The sequence below is a fragment of the Entelurus aequoreus genome, linkage group LG27 (assembly GCF_033978785.1).
Source record: "Entelurus aequoreus isolate RoL-2023_Sb linkage group LG27, RoL_Eaeq_v1.1, whole genome shotgun sequence".
Classification (NCBI taxonomy): domain Eukaryota; kingdom Metazoa; phylum Chordata; class Actinopteri; order Syngnathiformes; family Syngnathidae; genus Entelurus; species Entelurus aequoreus.
In genome coordinates, this window is record NC_084757.1 from 4504136 (window position 1) to 4522119 (window position 17984).

Here is a 17984-nt window from a genome sequence, read left to right on the forward strand (position 1 = left end):
CTCCTCGTCTGACACTTTTTGTCTTCACGCGGCAGAACTGGAGAAGCAGATGAAGATCGAGAACCTGTTTGTGACGTGGCAGCAGAGGTCCGCTCAGTCCAACATGCCCATCGCAGTGAGTCCTCAGAGAAACCATCACGCTGCCCTTACAACACAGACGTCAAAGTGGTTTCCACCGAGGGCCACATCGCAGTTATGGCTGCCGTCAGAGGGACGATTTTAACAGCGAACTATTGACGAATTTGCCCGTGCATTTTATTATTAAATATATTTTTTTACGTCCACTTTAAAAAAAAATCTGTTTATTTCCCATTAAAATTCTGGTCAAAAAAATATTTAAATAAATAAATAAATAAATTCTGGTCAGCATTTTTTAATGTAAAATCTACATATTTTTTTTAAACATTCTGTTACAGTAGATGAAAACTGTTTATTTACCATTTTAAAATGGTACCACGGTTATTTTAGGGTAAAATACTGGTAGTTTAGTTGCCAGAATCTTACTGTAAAATTGAAGGTAGTTTGTTCAACATTACTGTAAACAGAAAAAAGAGTACCACTGTTTTTTTTTTTTTTATCTCTGGCAACTGAGCTGCCAGTTTGTTAGCGTAAAATAACTCTGGTACCATTTTTCCATTTACAGTAACAACAACCGTAGATTTTTACAGTAAAAAAAAAAAAAAAAGCCAACATTTTATAGTAAAAACTTTTTTTTTCAATTTACAGTTTTCAATTGAATATGTTGTAAAAAACAAAGTAGTTTTAATGTAATATCTATTGTCCTTTTTACAGTGATGGATAACTTGCTTTGAAACTAGGGATGTCCGGCCTGCCGATATTATCGGCCGATAAATGCGGTAAAATGTAATATCGTAAATTATCGGTATCATTTTTTTTTTGTTGTTGTTTTTTTTAAAAATTAAATCAACATAAAAAACACAAGATACACTTACAATTAGTGCACCAACCCAAAAAACCTCCCTCCCCCCATTTACACTCATTCACACAAAAGGGTTGTTTCTTTCTGTTATTAATATTCTGCTTCCTACATTATATATCAATATATATCAATACAGTCTGCAAGGGATACAGTCCGTAAGCACACATGATTGTGCGTGCTGCTGCTCCACTAATAGTACTAACTAGGGATGTCCGATAATGGCTTTTTGCCGATATCCGATATTCCGATATTGTCCAACTCTTTAATTACCGATACCGATATCAACCGATATATGCAGTCGTGGAATTAACACATTATTATGCCTAATTTGGACAACCAGGTATGGTGAAGATAAGGTACTTTTTAAAAAAATTAGTAAAATAAGATAAATACATTAAAAACATTTTCTTGAATAAAAAAGAAAGTAAAACAATATAAAAACAGTTACATAGAAACTAGTAATGAATGAAAATGAGTAAAATTAACTGTTAAAGGTTAGTACTATTAGTGGAGCAGCAGCACGCACAATCATGTGTGCTTACGGACTGTATCCCTTGCAGACTGTATTGATATATATTGATATATAATGTAGGAACCAGAATATTAATAACAGAAAGAAACAACCCTTTTGTGTGAATGAGTGTAAATGGGGGAGGGAGGTTTTTTGGGTTGGTGCACTAATTGTAAGTGTATCTTGTGTTTTTTATGTGGATTTAATTAAAAAAAACAAAAACAAAAAAAACGATACCGATAATAAAAAAACCGATACCGATAATTTCCGATATTACATTTTAACGCATATATCGGATTACCAAAATGGAAAAAAAATCCTCAAAGTTCCTCAAAAGGTTCCAAAATGGGAAAAAAACCTTTAAAATTTTACACTTACAATTTTTAATTTTTTTGCAAATGAAGACATTACATTTGCATAAATGTTCACATTAACAATTTATGTAACTGCCCTTTAAAAAAAAAAAATTAAATAAAAAAACCCTCAAAATTCTACACACAACACCCCGTAATGACAATATACAGCTTTTTTTGACAAATGTATTACAAATAAATAACACAAACTTAGGTGTTCACAGCAACAATTTGATTTTATACACAACACCCCATGATAACAAAAACTTGAATCACTTTTATTTTTCGGACATCTCCAGTATCGACCAATTTCACTCATGGATGTTAGGAATCTGCAGCATAAACCTGATGGGAGCATCCCGAGTCCGGACTATTCCGGTGCTTTTAGGTGGAAGTCCCAGTGCTACTGATTAGAAAGGAGGTGTATTGATTGGATGCTGAGCACAGGTGTCTTCCTCAGCTGGCAGACCTGGAGACCCTGAAGCAGTCCTCCAGGCTGGTCCACTACTGCGCCACGCCGCTCCTCTTTGACCCCGTCTTCCGCAAGCAGATCCAGGAGGAACAAGCGGTGCCGCCGCCAGCCAAGGTACGCACGCCGCGGCAAGACCCTTTTGACAAAAAACCTCCCCGTGCTAAAATCGTCGCTCCGCCAGAAGCGCCATCGCTCCAGCGACTCCACGGCGTCGGGCCGCGACCGCAGCTACAGCGCCGACTCTGCCGACATGCTGCCCGGCCGGCTGAAGCAGGAGCCGTGGCTGCTGGACATCTCCAGCACCTTCCTGCAGCAGTACGTGCAGTACCTGCAGAGCATGGGCTTCATCCTGGTCCAGGTGCGCCCTCAGTCCCCGGCCCGCAGGTCTGTACCTCTCTTCCATCTTCTTTTAGCACGTCACGCATTTTAGCACTTATGGCTGGGAAACATCCGCTCACTGTCACTTTGGAGGCTTCCGACATATGTGACCCGCTGGGCTCCTGCAGGCCTTCGCTGTATGCACACTCATCCTCCCTCCCTCCCTCCCTCCCTCCCCCACCCGCAGCATCGCCCGGGCTCGTGCTGCCATGCTGAACTCCATGTCATCAGAGGGCAGGATGTCTTTTTCTTATGTGAAGCAGAAGAGCGAGGACAGCCCCAAGGTGAGAGCAGCACAATAGTCTCTTCCAATGTTGTCATTTTGGTGAGAATCTGTAAAGGTGTTTGATCGGTGTTAGGCTTTTGAACATTTTTAGTCAGGAAGGCATTGCAACCTCACCATATCAGCAGTGATGTTGTCACGTTGTGTAAATGGTAAATAAAAATAGAATACAACAAATCCTTTTCAACGTATATTCAATTGAATAGACTGCAAAGACAAGATATTTCATGTTCACACTGACAAACTTTATGTTTTTGCAAATAATCATGAACTTAGAATTTAATGGCAGCAACACATTGCAAAAAAGTTGTCAGAGGGGCATTTTTACACTGTGAAAATCAGTGTTAAAAAAAAATAAAAAAAATACGCTTTTCTTTTTCCTCAAGGTAAAAGTTGATGTTCAAGGTAAAAAATGATTTTCAAGTTAAAAAACATTTTTTCAAGGGAAAAAATTATTTTTAAGGTAAAAAAAAAAATTTAAGGTAAAAGTTGATTTTCAAGGTAAAAAAAAAAATTTAAAGGTAAAAGTTGATTTTCAAGGTAAAAAATGATTTTCAAGGTAAAAAATGATTTTCTAGGTAAAAATTGATTTTCAAGGCAAAAATTGATTTTCAAGGTAAAAAACTGATTTTCAAGGTAAAGAAAAATGTTTTCAAGGTAAAAGTTGATTTTCCAGGCAAAAACTGATTTTCAAGGTAAAAAATAATTTTCAAGGTAAAAAAAAATGTTTTAAGGTAAAAGTTGATTTTCAGGTAAAAGTTGATTTTCAAGGTAAAAACTGATTTTCAAGGTAAAAACTGATTTTCAAGGTAAAAATTTTTTTTTAAGGTAAAAGTTGATTTTTAAGGTAAAAACTGATTTTGAAGGTAAAGAATTATTTTCAAGGTAAAAGTTGATTTTCACGGTAAAAATGTTTTCAAGGTAAAAGTTGATTTTCACGGTAAAAATGTTTTCAAGGTAAAAGTTGATTTTCAAGGTAAAAATTGATTTTCAAGGTAAAAAACTGATTTTCAAGTTAAAAAAAGTTTTCAAGGTAAAAGTTGATTTTCCAGGCAAAAACTGATTTTCAAGGTAAAAACTGATTTTCAAGGTAAAAAAATTTTTTTAAGGTAAAAGTTTATTTTTAAGGTAAAAACTGATTTTGAAGGTAAAGAATTATTTTCAAGGTAAAAAAATATTTTCAAGGTAAAAAAATATATTTCAAGGTAAAAGTTGATTTTCAAGGCAAAAAATAATTTCAAGGTAAAAAATTTTTTTTAAGGTAAAAGTTGATTTTCAGGTAAAAGTTAATTTTCAAGGTAAAAACTGATTTTCAAGGTAAAAAAAAATGTTTCAAGGTAAAAGTTGATTTTTAAGGTAAAAACTGATTTTGAAGGTAAATAATTATTTTCAAGGTAAAAAATTATTTTCAAGGTAAAAAAAAATATTTCAAGGTAAAAGTTGATTTTCAAGGTAAAAACTGATTTTCAAGGTAAAAATGTTTCAAGGTAAAAGTTGATTTTCAAGATAAAAATTGATTTTCAAGGTAAAAAAACTGATTTTCAGGTAAAAAAAGTTTTCAAGGTAAAAGTTGATTTTCCAAGCAAAAACTGATTTTCAAGGTAAAAACTGATTTTCAAGGTAAAAAATCATTTTCAAGGTAAAAAATTTTTTTTAAGGTAGAAGTTGATTTTTAAGGTAAAAACTGATTTTGAAGGTAAATAATTATTTTCAAGGTAAAAAATTATTTCAAGGTAAAAAAAATATATTTCAAGGTAAAAGTTGATTTTCAAGGCAAAAACTGATTTTCAAGGTAAAAAAAAAATTCAAGGCAAAAGTTGATTTTCAAGGTAAAAAATGATTTTCAAGGTAAAAAAAATGTTTTCAAGGTAAAAATTGATTTTCAAGGCAAAAATTGATTTTCAAGGTTAAAAAACTGATTTTCAAGGTAAAAAAAAGTTTTCAAGGTAAAAGTTGATTTTCCAGGCAAAAACTGATTTTCAAGGTAAAAAAATTATTTTTCAAGGTAAAAGTTGATTTTCAAGGTAAAAAATTCTTTTCAAGGTAAAAACATATTTTTCAAGATAAAAGTAGATTTTCAAGGCAAAAACTGATTTTCAAGGTAAACAATTATTTTCAAGATAAAACATGATTTTTAAGGTAAACATTTTCTTTCAAGGTAAAAGTTGATTTTTAAGGTAAAAATGGATTTTCAAGGTAAAAATGGATTTTCAAGGTAAAAGTTGATTTTCAAGGTTAAAAATGATTTTCAAGGTAGTTTCCTAATGAAGCCTTAACTTGACGCTCCTGCTACTTTCTCCTGCTCCGCTTGCTGCGGCCACAACCAACAAAACTCCAGACGCTCCTCTTTGTTTTTGTATTGTTTACTTGTCAACTTAATCCTTCAAAGACGTCAAACAATAACGACGTGGGAACAAACGAATGGCAAAATAAAGCCAGTTTGTTACAGTAAAAAAGAGTTAGTAAAAGTAAGAGTAAGTTCAAAAAAACTGTGTGGCTCCATTCCACCATACATGACTGCCATTACCCATAATGCATTGTGTCCAAACCTTATTACCACACAGATCCTTCCACCATATATGCAATTAAACAGTTACGTAATCTTCACTGTATTAAAGCAGTATAAAATAGTACGTCATCAAATTATTCAGACAAATGTAATAATTACAAATAAAGTGTACCTTATAATTATTCTAAGCATGCAATATATACATTTTACTATTATTTAAATAAAGTAAATAGTCCCCTTTTGGCTGAATAAACATAAAGCACCTTCCATAAAATGTAAATGAACTTAAACATCATTTAGGGTCCTACATTCGGCTTGTCAAGACTTTCCAAAACAAGTACAATGAGCTAACCTCAATGAACCCAAAAATAGCTTAAAATAAGTATATTCTCACTAATAACAAGTGCACTTTTCTTGGTAGAAAAAAATAAAACCTTTTTGCTCAATACGTTGAAAAATATTCTAAAATGAAGTAAATGCTAGTGCCATTATCTTGACATAATGATATGCGCTCAGCATCATGATTTTCCTTTTCATGCTTGAAGTAAGAAATGATGACTTTAAAAAAGTAGTTTTATACTTGTGAGTGTTGATGACACAGCTTTGCAACACTTGATATTCTAGTTTTACTCAATATAGGTCATCAAATCTCAGCAACAAGCTGTAATATCTTACTGACATCATTTAGGAGCAAAACACTTCAAACAAGTAAAACACTCTAACATAAAATCTGCTTAGTGAGAAGAATGATCTTATCAGACAGAAAATAAGCAAAAATCACCCTTATTTGAGATATTCCATCTTACTTACATTTCACTTTTTGCAGTTTACCAGTGTGTTACATGGCCTTTCCTTTTAACAACACTCAGTAAAGGTTTGGGAACTGAGGAGACACATTTTTGAAGTGGAATTCTTTCCCATTCTTGCTTGATGTACAGCTTAAGTTGTTCAACAGTCTCCCTTCTCATATTTTAGCCTTCACACATTTTCAATGACTGGACTACAGGCAGGCCAGTCTAGTACCGACACTCTTTTACTACGAAGCCACTCTGTTGTTTAATGTTCACACTGAGAAACTGTATTTTTTGTGTGCAAATTATTAGAATCAGACACAGAAATACTTTAATAATCAAGATTTTCAGCACAATCCCATTCAAGATCAGACAAATTATACAGGGAGACAGAACAGGATCGCCGACGGGTGGCTTGGCATTGTCTTGCTGAAATAAGCAGGGGCGTCCATGGTAACGTGGCTTGGATGGCAACATATGTTGCTCCAAAAGCTGTATGTACCTTTCAGCATTAATGGTGCCTTCACAGATGTGTAAGTTACCCATGTCTTGGCCACTAATACACCCCCATACCATCACACATGCTGACTTTTACACTTTCACCCTAGAACAGTCCGGATGGTTCTTTTCCTCTTTGGTCAACAATTTCCAAAAACAATTTGAAATGTGGACTCGTCAGACCACAGAACACTTTTCCACTTTGCATCAATCAGTCCATCTTAGATGAGCTCGGGCCCAGTGAAGCGTTTCTGGGTGTTGTTGATAAATGGCTTTGACTTTGCATAGTAGAGTTTTAACTTGCACTTACAGATGTAGCGACCAACTGTAGTTACCGACAGTGGTTTTCTGAAGTGTTCCTGAGCCCATGTGGTGATATCCTTTACACACATGTCGCTTTTTGATGCAGTACCGCCTGAATGATCCAAGGTACGTAATATAATTTCTTACGTGCAGTGATTTCTCCAGATTCTCTGAACCTTTTGATGATATTACGGAGCGTAGATGGTGAAATCCCTAAATTCCTTGTTGAGAAATGTTGTTCTTCAACAATTTGCTCAGGCATTTGTTGACAAAGTGGTGACCCTCGCCCCGTCCTTGTTTGTGAATGACTGAGCATTTCATGGAATCTACTTTTATACCCAATCATGGCACCCACCTGTTCCCAATTAGCCTGTTCACCTGTGGGATGTTCCAAATAAGTCTTTGATGAGCATTCCTCAACTTTATCACTCTTTTTTGCCACTTGTGCCAGCTTTTTTTGAAACATGTTCCAGGCATCAAATTCCAAATGAGCTAATATTTGTAAAAAAAATATTAGCTTGAAAATTATTTTTTACCTTGAAAATCAGTTTGTGCCTGGAAAATCAACTTTTACCTTGAAAACTTTTTTTTTTTTACCTTGAAAATAAATTTTTGCCTTGAAAATAATTTTTTACCTTGAAAATCATTTTTTACCTTGAAAATCAACTTTTACCATGAAATTTTTTTAACCTTGAAAATCATTTTTTTCCTTGAAAATCAACTTTTACCTTGAAAAAATGTTTTTTAACTTGAAAATCATTTTTACCTAGAAAATCATTTTTTACCTTGAAAATCAACTTTTACCTTGAAATTTTTTTTTTACCTTGAAAATCATTTTTTTACCTTGAAAATCAACTTTTACCATGAATTTTTTTTTTACCTTGAAAATCATTTTTTTCCTTGAAAATCAACTTTTACCTTAAAAAAATGTTTTTTAACTTGAAAATCATTTTTTACCTAGAAAATCATTTTTTACCTTGAAAATCAACTTTACCTTGAAATTTTTTTTTTACCTTGAAAATCATTTTTTTACCTTGAAAATCAACTTTTACCATGAAATTTTTTTTACCTTGAAAATCATTTTTTTTCTTGAAAATCAACTTTTACCATGAAATTTTTTTTTTACCTTGAAAATCAACTTTTACCTTGAAAAAATGTTTTTTAACTTGAAAATCATTTTTTACCTAGAAAATAATTTTTTACCTTGAAAATCAACTTTTACCTTGAAATTTTTTTTTACCTTGAAAATCATTTTTTTACCTTGAAAATCATTTTTACCTTGAAAATCAACTTTTACCATGACATTTTTTTTTACCTTGAAAATCATTTTTTTCCTTAAATCAACTTTTACCTTGAAAAAATGTTTTTTACCTTGAAAATCAACTTTTACCTTGAAAACATTTTTAACTTGAAAATCATTTTTTACCTAGAAAATCATTTTTTACCTTGAAAATCAACTTTTACCTTGAAATTTTTTTTTTACCTTGAAAATCATTTTTTTTACCTTGAAAATCAACTTTTACCATGACATTTTTTTTTACCTTGAAAATCATTTTTTTTACCTTGAAAAAATGTTTTTTAACTTGAAAATAATTTTTTACCTTGAAAATCAACTTTTACCTTGAAAATCATTTTTTACCTTGAGGAAAAGGGTTGTTTTTTTTCTTTTTTTTTGAACAGTGACTTTTCACAGTGTAAAAATGCCCCTCTGACAACTTTTTTGCAATGTGTTGCTGCCATTAAATTCTAAGTTCATGATTATTTGCAAAAAAAACAACAAAGTTTGTCAGTGTGAACATGAAATATCTTGTCTTTGCAGTCTATTCAATTGAATATAAGTTGAAAAGGATTTGTTGTATTCTCTTTTTATTTACCATTTACACAACGTGACAACTTCACTGCTTTTGGGCTTTTGTAGTAAGACGAAACATTTTGCAGCACAAACATGTTCCCAGGTGTGAATAACAGACTTGCCGTCATGTTTTTTTTCAGACCACGGTGTCCGCCACCACCGCTTATCACCTCCAGAGGGCGCTGCCAGGCGGAATCGTGCTAATAGAGCTGGCTTTTCAGGTAAGAGCTTCATCATGAAGGTAATGTGGCCAGTATATTAGGAACAGCTTTTAGCAGGATGTTGGCTGAGAAGCATAATTGACAAAGTGGTATTTACTTGGTGTACCTGCCAGGTCGCGGGGCCATTACGGTGTTTTAGTAGAGCGCTTTGCAGCTTTAACGAGGTGGGCTAACGACGCTGTGATGTCCTCTCGCCGGCAGGGCTGCTACTTCTGTGTCAAGCAGTACGCGCTGGAGTGTTCCCGCATACCCATGGGACAGTCGGTCAACTCGCAGGTAGGAGCCGTGCCATGACCGTGTCAATGTTTTTGGGTGTGGCATCTGTCCATGCACCACTCTGAAGGGTTTCATTCGTGTCATGCAGGGGTGCCCAACACTTTTTCAGCAGGCTTTTTACATGACCGAGTTGAGGTGATCTACCTCATAAATACATAAGTATATATATATATATATATATATAAAAGTATACATACAGCAATGTTAATATTTGCTTACATGTCCCTTGGCAAGTTGACCTGCAATAAGGCGCTTTTGGTAGCCATCCACAAGCTTCTGCTTGACCACTAAATTGCTGCAGTTCAGCTAAATGTGTTGCTTTTCTGACATGGACTTGTTTCTTCAGCATTGTCCACACCTTTAAGTCAGGACTTTGGGAAGAAAACCTTCATTCTAGCCTGATTTAGCCATTCCTTTACCACTTTTGAGGTGTGTTTGGGGTAGGGGGGTAACATACACAAAAATGTCCATCTTTTTTGTCCAGCGTCCATACTCCTTTTTATGCACTTTACAAGAAATACATTTCGGAGTTAGACTTAGAGTTAGGGGTTATGGTTAGGGCTAGGGTTAGTGTTTAGGGTTAGGGTTAGTGTTTAGGGTTGGGGTTATGGTTTAGGTTAGGGTTAGTGTTTAGGGCTAGGGTTAGTTTTAGGGTTGGGGTTATGGTTTAGGTTAGGGTTAGTGTTTAGGGCTAGGGTTAGTTTTAGGGTTGGGGTTATGGTTTAGGTTAGGGTTAGTGTTTAGGGGTTAGGGCTAGGGTTAGTGTTTAGGGGTTATGGTTAGGGCTAGGGTTAGTGTTTAGGGGTTATGGTTAGGGCTAGTGGTTAGGGTTAGTGTTTAGGGTTAGGGTTAATGTTTAGGGCTGGGGTTGGGGTTGGGTTTATGGTTTAGGTTAGGGTTAGTGTTTAGGGCTAGGATTAGGGTTAGGGTTAGTTTTAGGGTTGGGGTTAGGGTTAGTGTTTAGGGGTTATGGTTAGGGCTAGAGTTAGTGTTTAGGGTTATGGTTAATGTTTAGGGTTGGGGTTGGGTTCATGGTTTAGGTTAGGGTTAGTGTTTAGGGCTAGGATTAGGGTTAGGGTTAGGTTTAGGGTTGGGGTTTAGTGTTTAGGGGTTAGGGTTAGTGTTTAGGGTTAGTGTTTAGGGTTGGGGTTATGGTTTAGGTTAGTGTTTAGGGCTAGGGTTAGTTTTAGGGTTGGGGTTATGGTTTAGGGGTTATGGTTTGGGTTAGGGTTAGGGTTGGGGTTATGGTTTAAGTTCGTGTTTAGGTCTAGGATTAGGGCTAGGGTTAGTTTTAGGGTTGGGGTTATGGTTTAGGTTAGTGTTTAGGGGTTATGGTTAGGTTTAGTTTTTAGGGTTGGGGTTATGGTTTAGGTTAGGGTTAGTGTTTGGGGGTTAGGGCTAGAATTAGTGTTTAGGGTTAGGGTTAATGTTTAGGGTTGGGTTTTATGGTTTATGTTAGGGTTAGTGTTTAGGGCTAGGATTAGGGTTAGGTTTAGGGTTGGGGTTAGGGTTGGGGTTATGGTTTAGGTTAGGGTTAGTCGTTAGGGTTATGGTTTAGGTTAGTGTTTAGGGCTAGGATTAGGGTTAGTTTTAGGGTTGGGGTTATGGTTTAGGTTAGTGTTTAGGGGTTATGGGTTAGGGTTAGTGTTTAGGGTTGGGGTTGGGGCTATGGTTTAGGTTAGTGATTATGGTTAGTTTTAGGTTTAGGGTTGCGGTTTAGGTTAGGGTTAGTGTTTAGGGTTTAGGGTTAGGGTTGAGCTTTCGGAGACTCTTATTTTGTCAGCACATTCAGGATGGAGCAGCGCTTTTATTGTGAAGACAGGATCTGTGCTGTCAGTCTTTAGGCTTCTGACGGGAGGTACGGTTGAAATAAAATGTGTTACTCGCCTTCCTGTCGGTCGTTTTCTCTTAATAATGATGTGGCAGCAGCCAGCGTCATCTCACAAGAATGTCAATCAAGTGACCAAAGTCACGTACACCCTCCACCATCCACCACGTAACGGGCACCCCTGCTAGTGTTCCATACTGTTGTGTCTCTGTCACACCCCCTCACCCCTCACCCCCCACCCCCCCTCCTACACGCACACACTTCCTGTCATCTCTCCATCAGGGCAGCATCCTCGCCAAACCTCGTTGCAAGCCGTTCCCAGACGCCACCCCGGTATCTGACTGTGCGGTATGTCCCACCAGACATTCTCCTGGAGGTGGGGCGGGGGGGTGTGCTCTCGACACAATCAGACATCACCTCCCCCTCCCCCTCCCCGCTGCTGCCTTGCTACCTGGTCTCTCCTTGGCGTTGTAACGGAATGAGACCCTTTTTTTTCCCCCCTTGCTTTGTTGACTTTCAGCGGTCACACCTGCAAAGGTGGAGTATGGCAATGACCTTTGACCTGTCCCCGTGCTTGCTGGTGACATTCTCCGCTTGCATTTTCCTTCCTGCGTCTTCGGGAGCTCAGCCTTTCCCCCGCCTCTGTCGCTTCTTTGTGTTGTCTCTTACTTTGAAAGGGGTCAATCATTAGCAGAGCGCTACTCTGCTCACCGGTCGCTCATGTCCATGCTACAGCTGGTGTGGCGTTCCCCAGGGCTCACTACGGCGTACCATAACCCACACAGTGTACTTAAACCAGGGCTCACTACGGCGTACCATAACCCACACAGAGTACTTAAACCAGGGCTCACTACGGTTGTCAGGGCGTACCATAACCCAGACAGTGTACTTAAACCAGGGCTCACTACGGTTTTCAGGGCATACCATAACCCACACAGAGTACTTAAACCAGGGCTCACTACGGCGTACCATAACCCACACAGAGTACTTAAACCAGGGCCAAACTTTTAGGGAGAGATATTGTTTACATTTTAGACCAGAGGTCTTTAACTGGGGTCCACAGAGGTACTGCAGGGGGATGGTCAAATATGTAGCGATTAGCTCTCTAGTTGCCAGCCAGCGATTTACAGACTAGTTTCCAACTGGCAATTAGTGCTTCTAATGGCGAGCTCGCAGGGGGGAAGATTTCACGTTTTCATTCCTTGGTGGCGAGAGAATAATAATAATAATTAAAGCTGCAAGCAGCAATCGACGGGACCGACTCTGAAGGCTCATAAAATCCAAACCGGAGCAGTAATTAAAACTCTTTCATCAACTTTTAACCAGAAGGGTTCAATCTCTCTCCTGTGCTAGTTTGAAGCCGACACGACAAACGCGCTCAGAGGAGATAATGTTTGAAAAAAGGTGACTTTCGTTTTGAAGGGGGAATTGCAAACTTCCGGTTGAGTTTTGCTGGGGGTTGTCAGTGTATGAAATCTAGGTCTAAGTGAGACCTACATAGATGTTTTTGTTTTAATGTCTCTACGACATTCCTACTGGGAGTTACAGGCAGTTTTGCCTGTGTTTTCTTCCTAGGGGGCGCTAGAGCGCAATTTCGAGTTTTGGAGTTTGGTTTTTTGATTAGATCGCAATTTTCGCCAGATGTGTGTGTCCAATTTGGTGAGTTTTGAAGCATGTTAAGGGGGTCAAATTACAGCTCAAAGAGGCGGCGGTATAATAATAAAACGCTAGAAATTCAATAGGGTCCTCAGTCCCAAAGGGACTCGGTCCCTAATAATAATAATAGATTTTATTTGTAAAAAGCACTTTACATTGAGTAAACAACCTCAAAGTGCTACAGTGTATTGAACATTTTTTTAATTAAAAATAAAATTAAAATAAATAAAAATAAAAACTAGAACAGCCAAAATAGCTAAAACTAGTATGCATATATCTAAAAAAAGGCTTTTTTTAAAAGCATCCACAGTCTGTGGTGCCCTCAGGTGGTCAGGGAGAGCGTTCCACAGCCCGGTCTCCCAATTTTCGTAGCTTTGTCCTCGGAGGTTGGAGGAGGTTAGCCTGTCCGGAGCGGAGGTGTCGGGTGGAGGATTTGGGGGTGAGTAGTTCTTTGAGGTAGAGGGGGGGCACTTCCATGGAGGCACTGGTGGGTTAGTAGGGAGACTTTGTAGTCAATCCTGAATACTCCTGATTCTTATCTGGTCGCCGTGGATACCACTCGTCTTCCTGCAGCCGGGCAGGGAAAGAGGCGGACTTGTACCAAGGTCCCACGGTCCTTTTAAAGGTGCAACATTCCGTGAAAGTCTCTGGTCTCCGCCCGTCTTTCCACGTCCTACCTGTGAGCTGGAGACGCACCCTGGACTGGTCAGTCAGTGTAGACCCACCAGACCGTGAGCCAAAGCAGCACCTTTGATTTGATGATGACCCCCACGCTTACCTTCTAATCGTTTCCCAGAATGCTCTGCGTACGAGCAGCTCAGGGCCACACCGAGTGTTCCCCGCCTCACGAACGCCAACGCTGTCTTTCAGCTCTCCATGCTGTTCACGGAGGAGTGCGACAAGGTGCGGGACCTGATGCACGTGCACTCCTTCAGCTACGACTTCCACCTGCGGGTGGTGCACCAGTACCTGCTGGGCTGCCACATGACTCTGCGCCAGGGCTACCAGCTCACCGACTTCCTCAACGACTTCATCTCGCAGCATCCCGACATCCCCAAGTTCGGGCGCAACCACGTCTTCCAAGGTCTGGACGGGAGCCGGGGAAAAGGAGAACCCTCCTGACGTGTTCTTGTGTGTTCCGTCAGGATGCTTCTCCGTCCCCACGGGGATGATAACTGCCCACCAGCTCTACAACTACATCACCGACCACGCCAGCGCCTACGGCATGAAGCCCCTGCGCATGTCCAAGGCCGCCGGCGCCGCCGACGCCAAGAAGGCGGCCGAGCTTCACGAGTACGCGCTGGTGGCGCTGTGGAACAGGTACCACGTGTCCCCTGGAGCAAAGACCTGGACGCCTCACCCTGACGTTGAATTCTCCCCCCGCTTCAGCTCCGGCTCTTACAAGGACCTGGAGGGTCTCCATCATCGCGACGTCTTCGACGTGTCCCTGGTGGTCTGTCACAACGCGGCGCCCTTCGAGGAGCAGTCGGACGGGGAGAGGCACGTGCTGAGGTAAGACCGGTCGGTATGAGAAATAACCGGAAACCACTACTTATTTCGCAATTTGTTGAATGCATGATGCGCACCCTAAACTCCATTGTAAAAATGTGTGTTTCTACATTTGTTGTTTGTTCTGTATGAGAAATAACCGGAAACCACTACTTATTTCCCAGTCACACACTGTTTTTTTTTTAGTTACTGAATCGATTTTAACTCAATTGATTCGGATCGTATCGTTCTAAATCCAACGTACGGCCCGCCCGCGAATAGGTTTAATCCGACCCGTTTGTTAAATGCATGATGCGCACCCTAAACTCCATTGTAAAAATGTGTGTTTCTACATTTCTTGTGTTTGTTCTGTATGAGAAATAACCGGAAACCACTACTTATTTCCCAGTCACACACTGTTTTTTTTTTAGTTACTGAATCGATTTTAACTCAATTGATTCGGATCGTATCGTTCTAAATCCAACGTACGGCCCGCCCGCGAATAGGTTTAATCCGACCCGTTTGTTAAATGCATGATGCGCACCCTAAACTCCATTGTAAAAATGTGTGTTTCTACATTTCTTGTGTTTGTTCTGTATGAGAAATAACCGGAAACCACTACTTATTTCCCAGTCACACACTGTTTTTTTTAGTTACTGAATCGATTTCAACTCAATCGATTCGGATCCTATTGTTCTAAATCCAACGTACGGACCGCCCGCGAACAGGTTTAATCCGACCCGTAAATACACTGAGACAAAGTCTATTGTTATTATTTGTGATTTGAACATTTTCTAATTTGTACATTTTTTAGTTATTGAATCGATTTCAACTCAATCGATTCGGATGGTATCGTTCTAAATCCAACATACGGCCCGCCCGCGAACAGGTTTAATCTGACCTGTTTGTTGAATGCATGATGCGCACCCTAAACTCCATTGTAAAAATGTGTGTTTCTACATTTCTTGTTTGTTCTGTATGAGAAATAACTGGAAACCACTACTTATTTCCCAGTCACACAGTTTTTTTTTAGTTACTGAATCGATTTCAACTCAATCGTATCGTTCTAAATCCAACATACGGCCCTGCCCGCGAACAGGTTCAAATGACCCGTGGCATCGGTTTGTAAATACACTGAGACAATGTCTATTATTATTATTTGTGATTTGTACATTTTCTAATTTGTACATTTTTTAGTTATTGAATCGATTCGAATCGTATCAATCAATCAATGTTTATTTATATAGCCCTAAATCACAAGTGTCTCAAAGAGCTGTACAAGCCACGTTCTAAATCCAACGTACGGCCCGCCCGCGAACAGGTTTAATCCGACCCGTTTGTTGAATGCATGATGCGCACCCTAAACTCCATTGTAAAAATGTGTGTTTCTACATTTCTTGTTTGTTCTGTATGAGAAATACCTGGAAACCACTACTTATTTCCCAGTCACACACTGTTTTTTTTTAGTTACTGAATCGATTTTAACTCAATTGATTCGGATCGTATTGTTCTAAATCCAACATACAGCCCGTCTGCGAACAGGTTTAATCCGACCCGTAAATACACTGAGACAAAGTCTATTGTTATTATTTGTGATTTGTAAGTTTTTTAGTTACTGAATCGATTTCAACTCAATCGATTCGGATGGTATCGATCTAAATCCAACGTACGGCCCGCCCGCGAACAGGTTTAATCCGACCCGTTTGTTGAATGCATGATGCGCACCCTAAACTCCATTGTAAAAATGTGTGTTTCTACATTTCTTGTTTGTTCTGTATGAGAAATAACCGGAAACCACTATTTATTTCCCAGTCACACACTGTTTTTTTTTAGTTACTGAATCGATTTCAACTCAATCGATTCGGATCCTATCGTTCTAAATCCAACGTACGGGCCCGCCTGCGAACATGTTTAATCCGACCCGTAAATACACTGAGACAAAGTCTATTGTTATTATTTGTGATTTGTACATTTTTTAGTTACTGAATCGATTTCAACTCAATCGATTCGGATGGTATCGTTCTAAATCCAACGTACGGCCCGCCCGCGAACAGGTTTAATCCGACCCGTTGGTTGAATGCATGATGCGCACCCTAAACTCCATTGTAAAAATGTGTGTTTCTACATTTGTTGTTTGTTCTGTATGAGAAATAACCGGAAACCACTACTTATTTCCCAGTCACACACTGTTTTTTTTAGTTACTGAATCGATTTCAACTCAAACGATTCGGATCGTATCGTTCTAAATCCAACGTATGGCCCGCCTGCGAACATGTTTAATCCGACCCGTAAATACACTGAGACAAAGTCTATTGTTATTATTTGTGATTTGTAAATTTTTTAGTTAATGAATCGATTTCAACTCAATCGATTCGGATGGTATCGTTCTAAATCCAACGTTCGGCCCCGCCCGCGAACAGGTTTAATCCGACCCGTTTGTTAAATGCATGATGCGCACCCTAAACTCCATTGTAAAAATGTGTGTTTCTACATTCGTTGTGTTTGTTCTGTATGAGAAATAACCGGAAACCACTACTTATTTCCCAGTCACACACTGTTTTTTTTAGTTACTGAATCGATTTCAACTCAATCGATTCGGATCCTATCGTTCTAAATCCAACGTTCGGCCCGCCCGCGAACAGGTTTAATCCGACCCGTTTGTTAAATGCATGATGCGCACCCTAAACTCCATTGTAAAAATGTGTGTTTCTACATTTGTTGTGTTTGTTCTGTATGAGAAACAACCGGAAACCACTACTTATTTCCCAGTCACACACTGGTTTTTTTAGTTACTGAATCGATTTCAACTCAATCGATTTGGATCGTATCGTTCTAAATCCAACATACGGCCCGCCCGCGAACAGGTTTAATCCGACCCGTTTGTTGAATGCATGATGCGCACCCTAAACTCCATTGTAAAAATGTGTGTTTCTACATTTCTTGTTTGTTCTGTATGAGAAATAACCGGAAACCACTACTTATTTCCCAGTCACACACTGTTTTTTTTTAGTTACTGAATCGATTTCAACTCAATCGTATCGTTCTAAATCCAACATACGGCCCTGCAGGTTTAATCCGACCCGTGGCATCAGTTTGTAAATACACTGAGACAATGTCTATTATTATTATTTGTGATTTGTACATTTTCTAATTTGTACATTTTTTAGTTACTGAATCGATTCGGATCGTATCGTTCTAAATCCAACGTACGGCCCGCCCGCGAATAGGTTTAATCCACCCGTTTGTTAAATGCATGATGCGCACCCTAAACTCCATTGTAAAAATGTGTGTTTCTACATTTCTTGTTTGTTCTGTATGAGAAATAACTGGAAACCACTACTTATTTCCCAGTCACACAGGTTTTTTTTAGTTACTGAATCGATTTCAACTCAATCGTATCGTTCTAAATCCAACATACGGCCCTGCCCGCGAACAGGTTCAATCCGACCCGTGGCATCGGTTTGTAAATACACTGAGACAATGTCTATTATTATTATTTGTGATTTGTACATTTTCTAATTTGTACATTTTTTAGTTATTGAATCGATTCGGATCGTATCAATCAATCAATGTTTATTTATATAGCCCTAAATCACAAGTGTCTCAAAGAGCTGTACAAGCCACG

The 17984-nt window shown here is 38.7% G+C and overlaps 1 protein-coding gene across 3 annotated transcripts in view; it reads left to right on the forward strand.

Moving 5' to 3' along the window:
- Positions 1 to 17984, forward strand: part of LOC133644275 (KICSTOR complex protein SZT2-like) — a 194016-nt gene that overhangs the window by 170103 nt on the left and 5929 nt on the right. For all 3 annotated transcript variants that reach the window (XM_062038641.1, XM_062038643.1, XM_062038642.1), the window contains 10 exons: positions 36 to 115; positions 2265 to 2390; positions 2458 to 2660; positions 2842 to 2938; positions 9031 to 9111; positions 9313 to 9387; positions 11498 to 11563; positions 13742 to 13955; positions 14017 to 14191; positions 14261 to 14383. In XM_062038641.1, the coding sequence (XP_061894625.1) occupies positions 36 to 115; positions 2265 to 2390; positions 2458 to 2660; positions 2842 to 2938; positions 9031 to 9111; positions 9313 to 9387; positions 11498 to 11563; positions 13742 to 13955; positions 14017 to 14191; positions 14261 to 14383 (1240 nt within the window). The remainder of the gene's footprint in view (positions 1 to 35; positions 116 to 2264; positions 2391 to 2457; positions 2661 to 2841; positions 2939 to 9030; positions 9112 to 9312; positions 9388 to 11497; positions 11564 to 13741; positions 13956 to 14016; positions 14192 to 14260; positions 14384 to 17984) is intronic.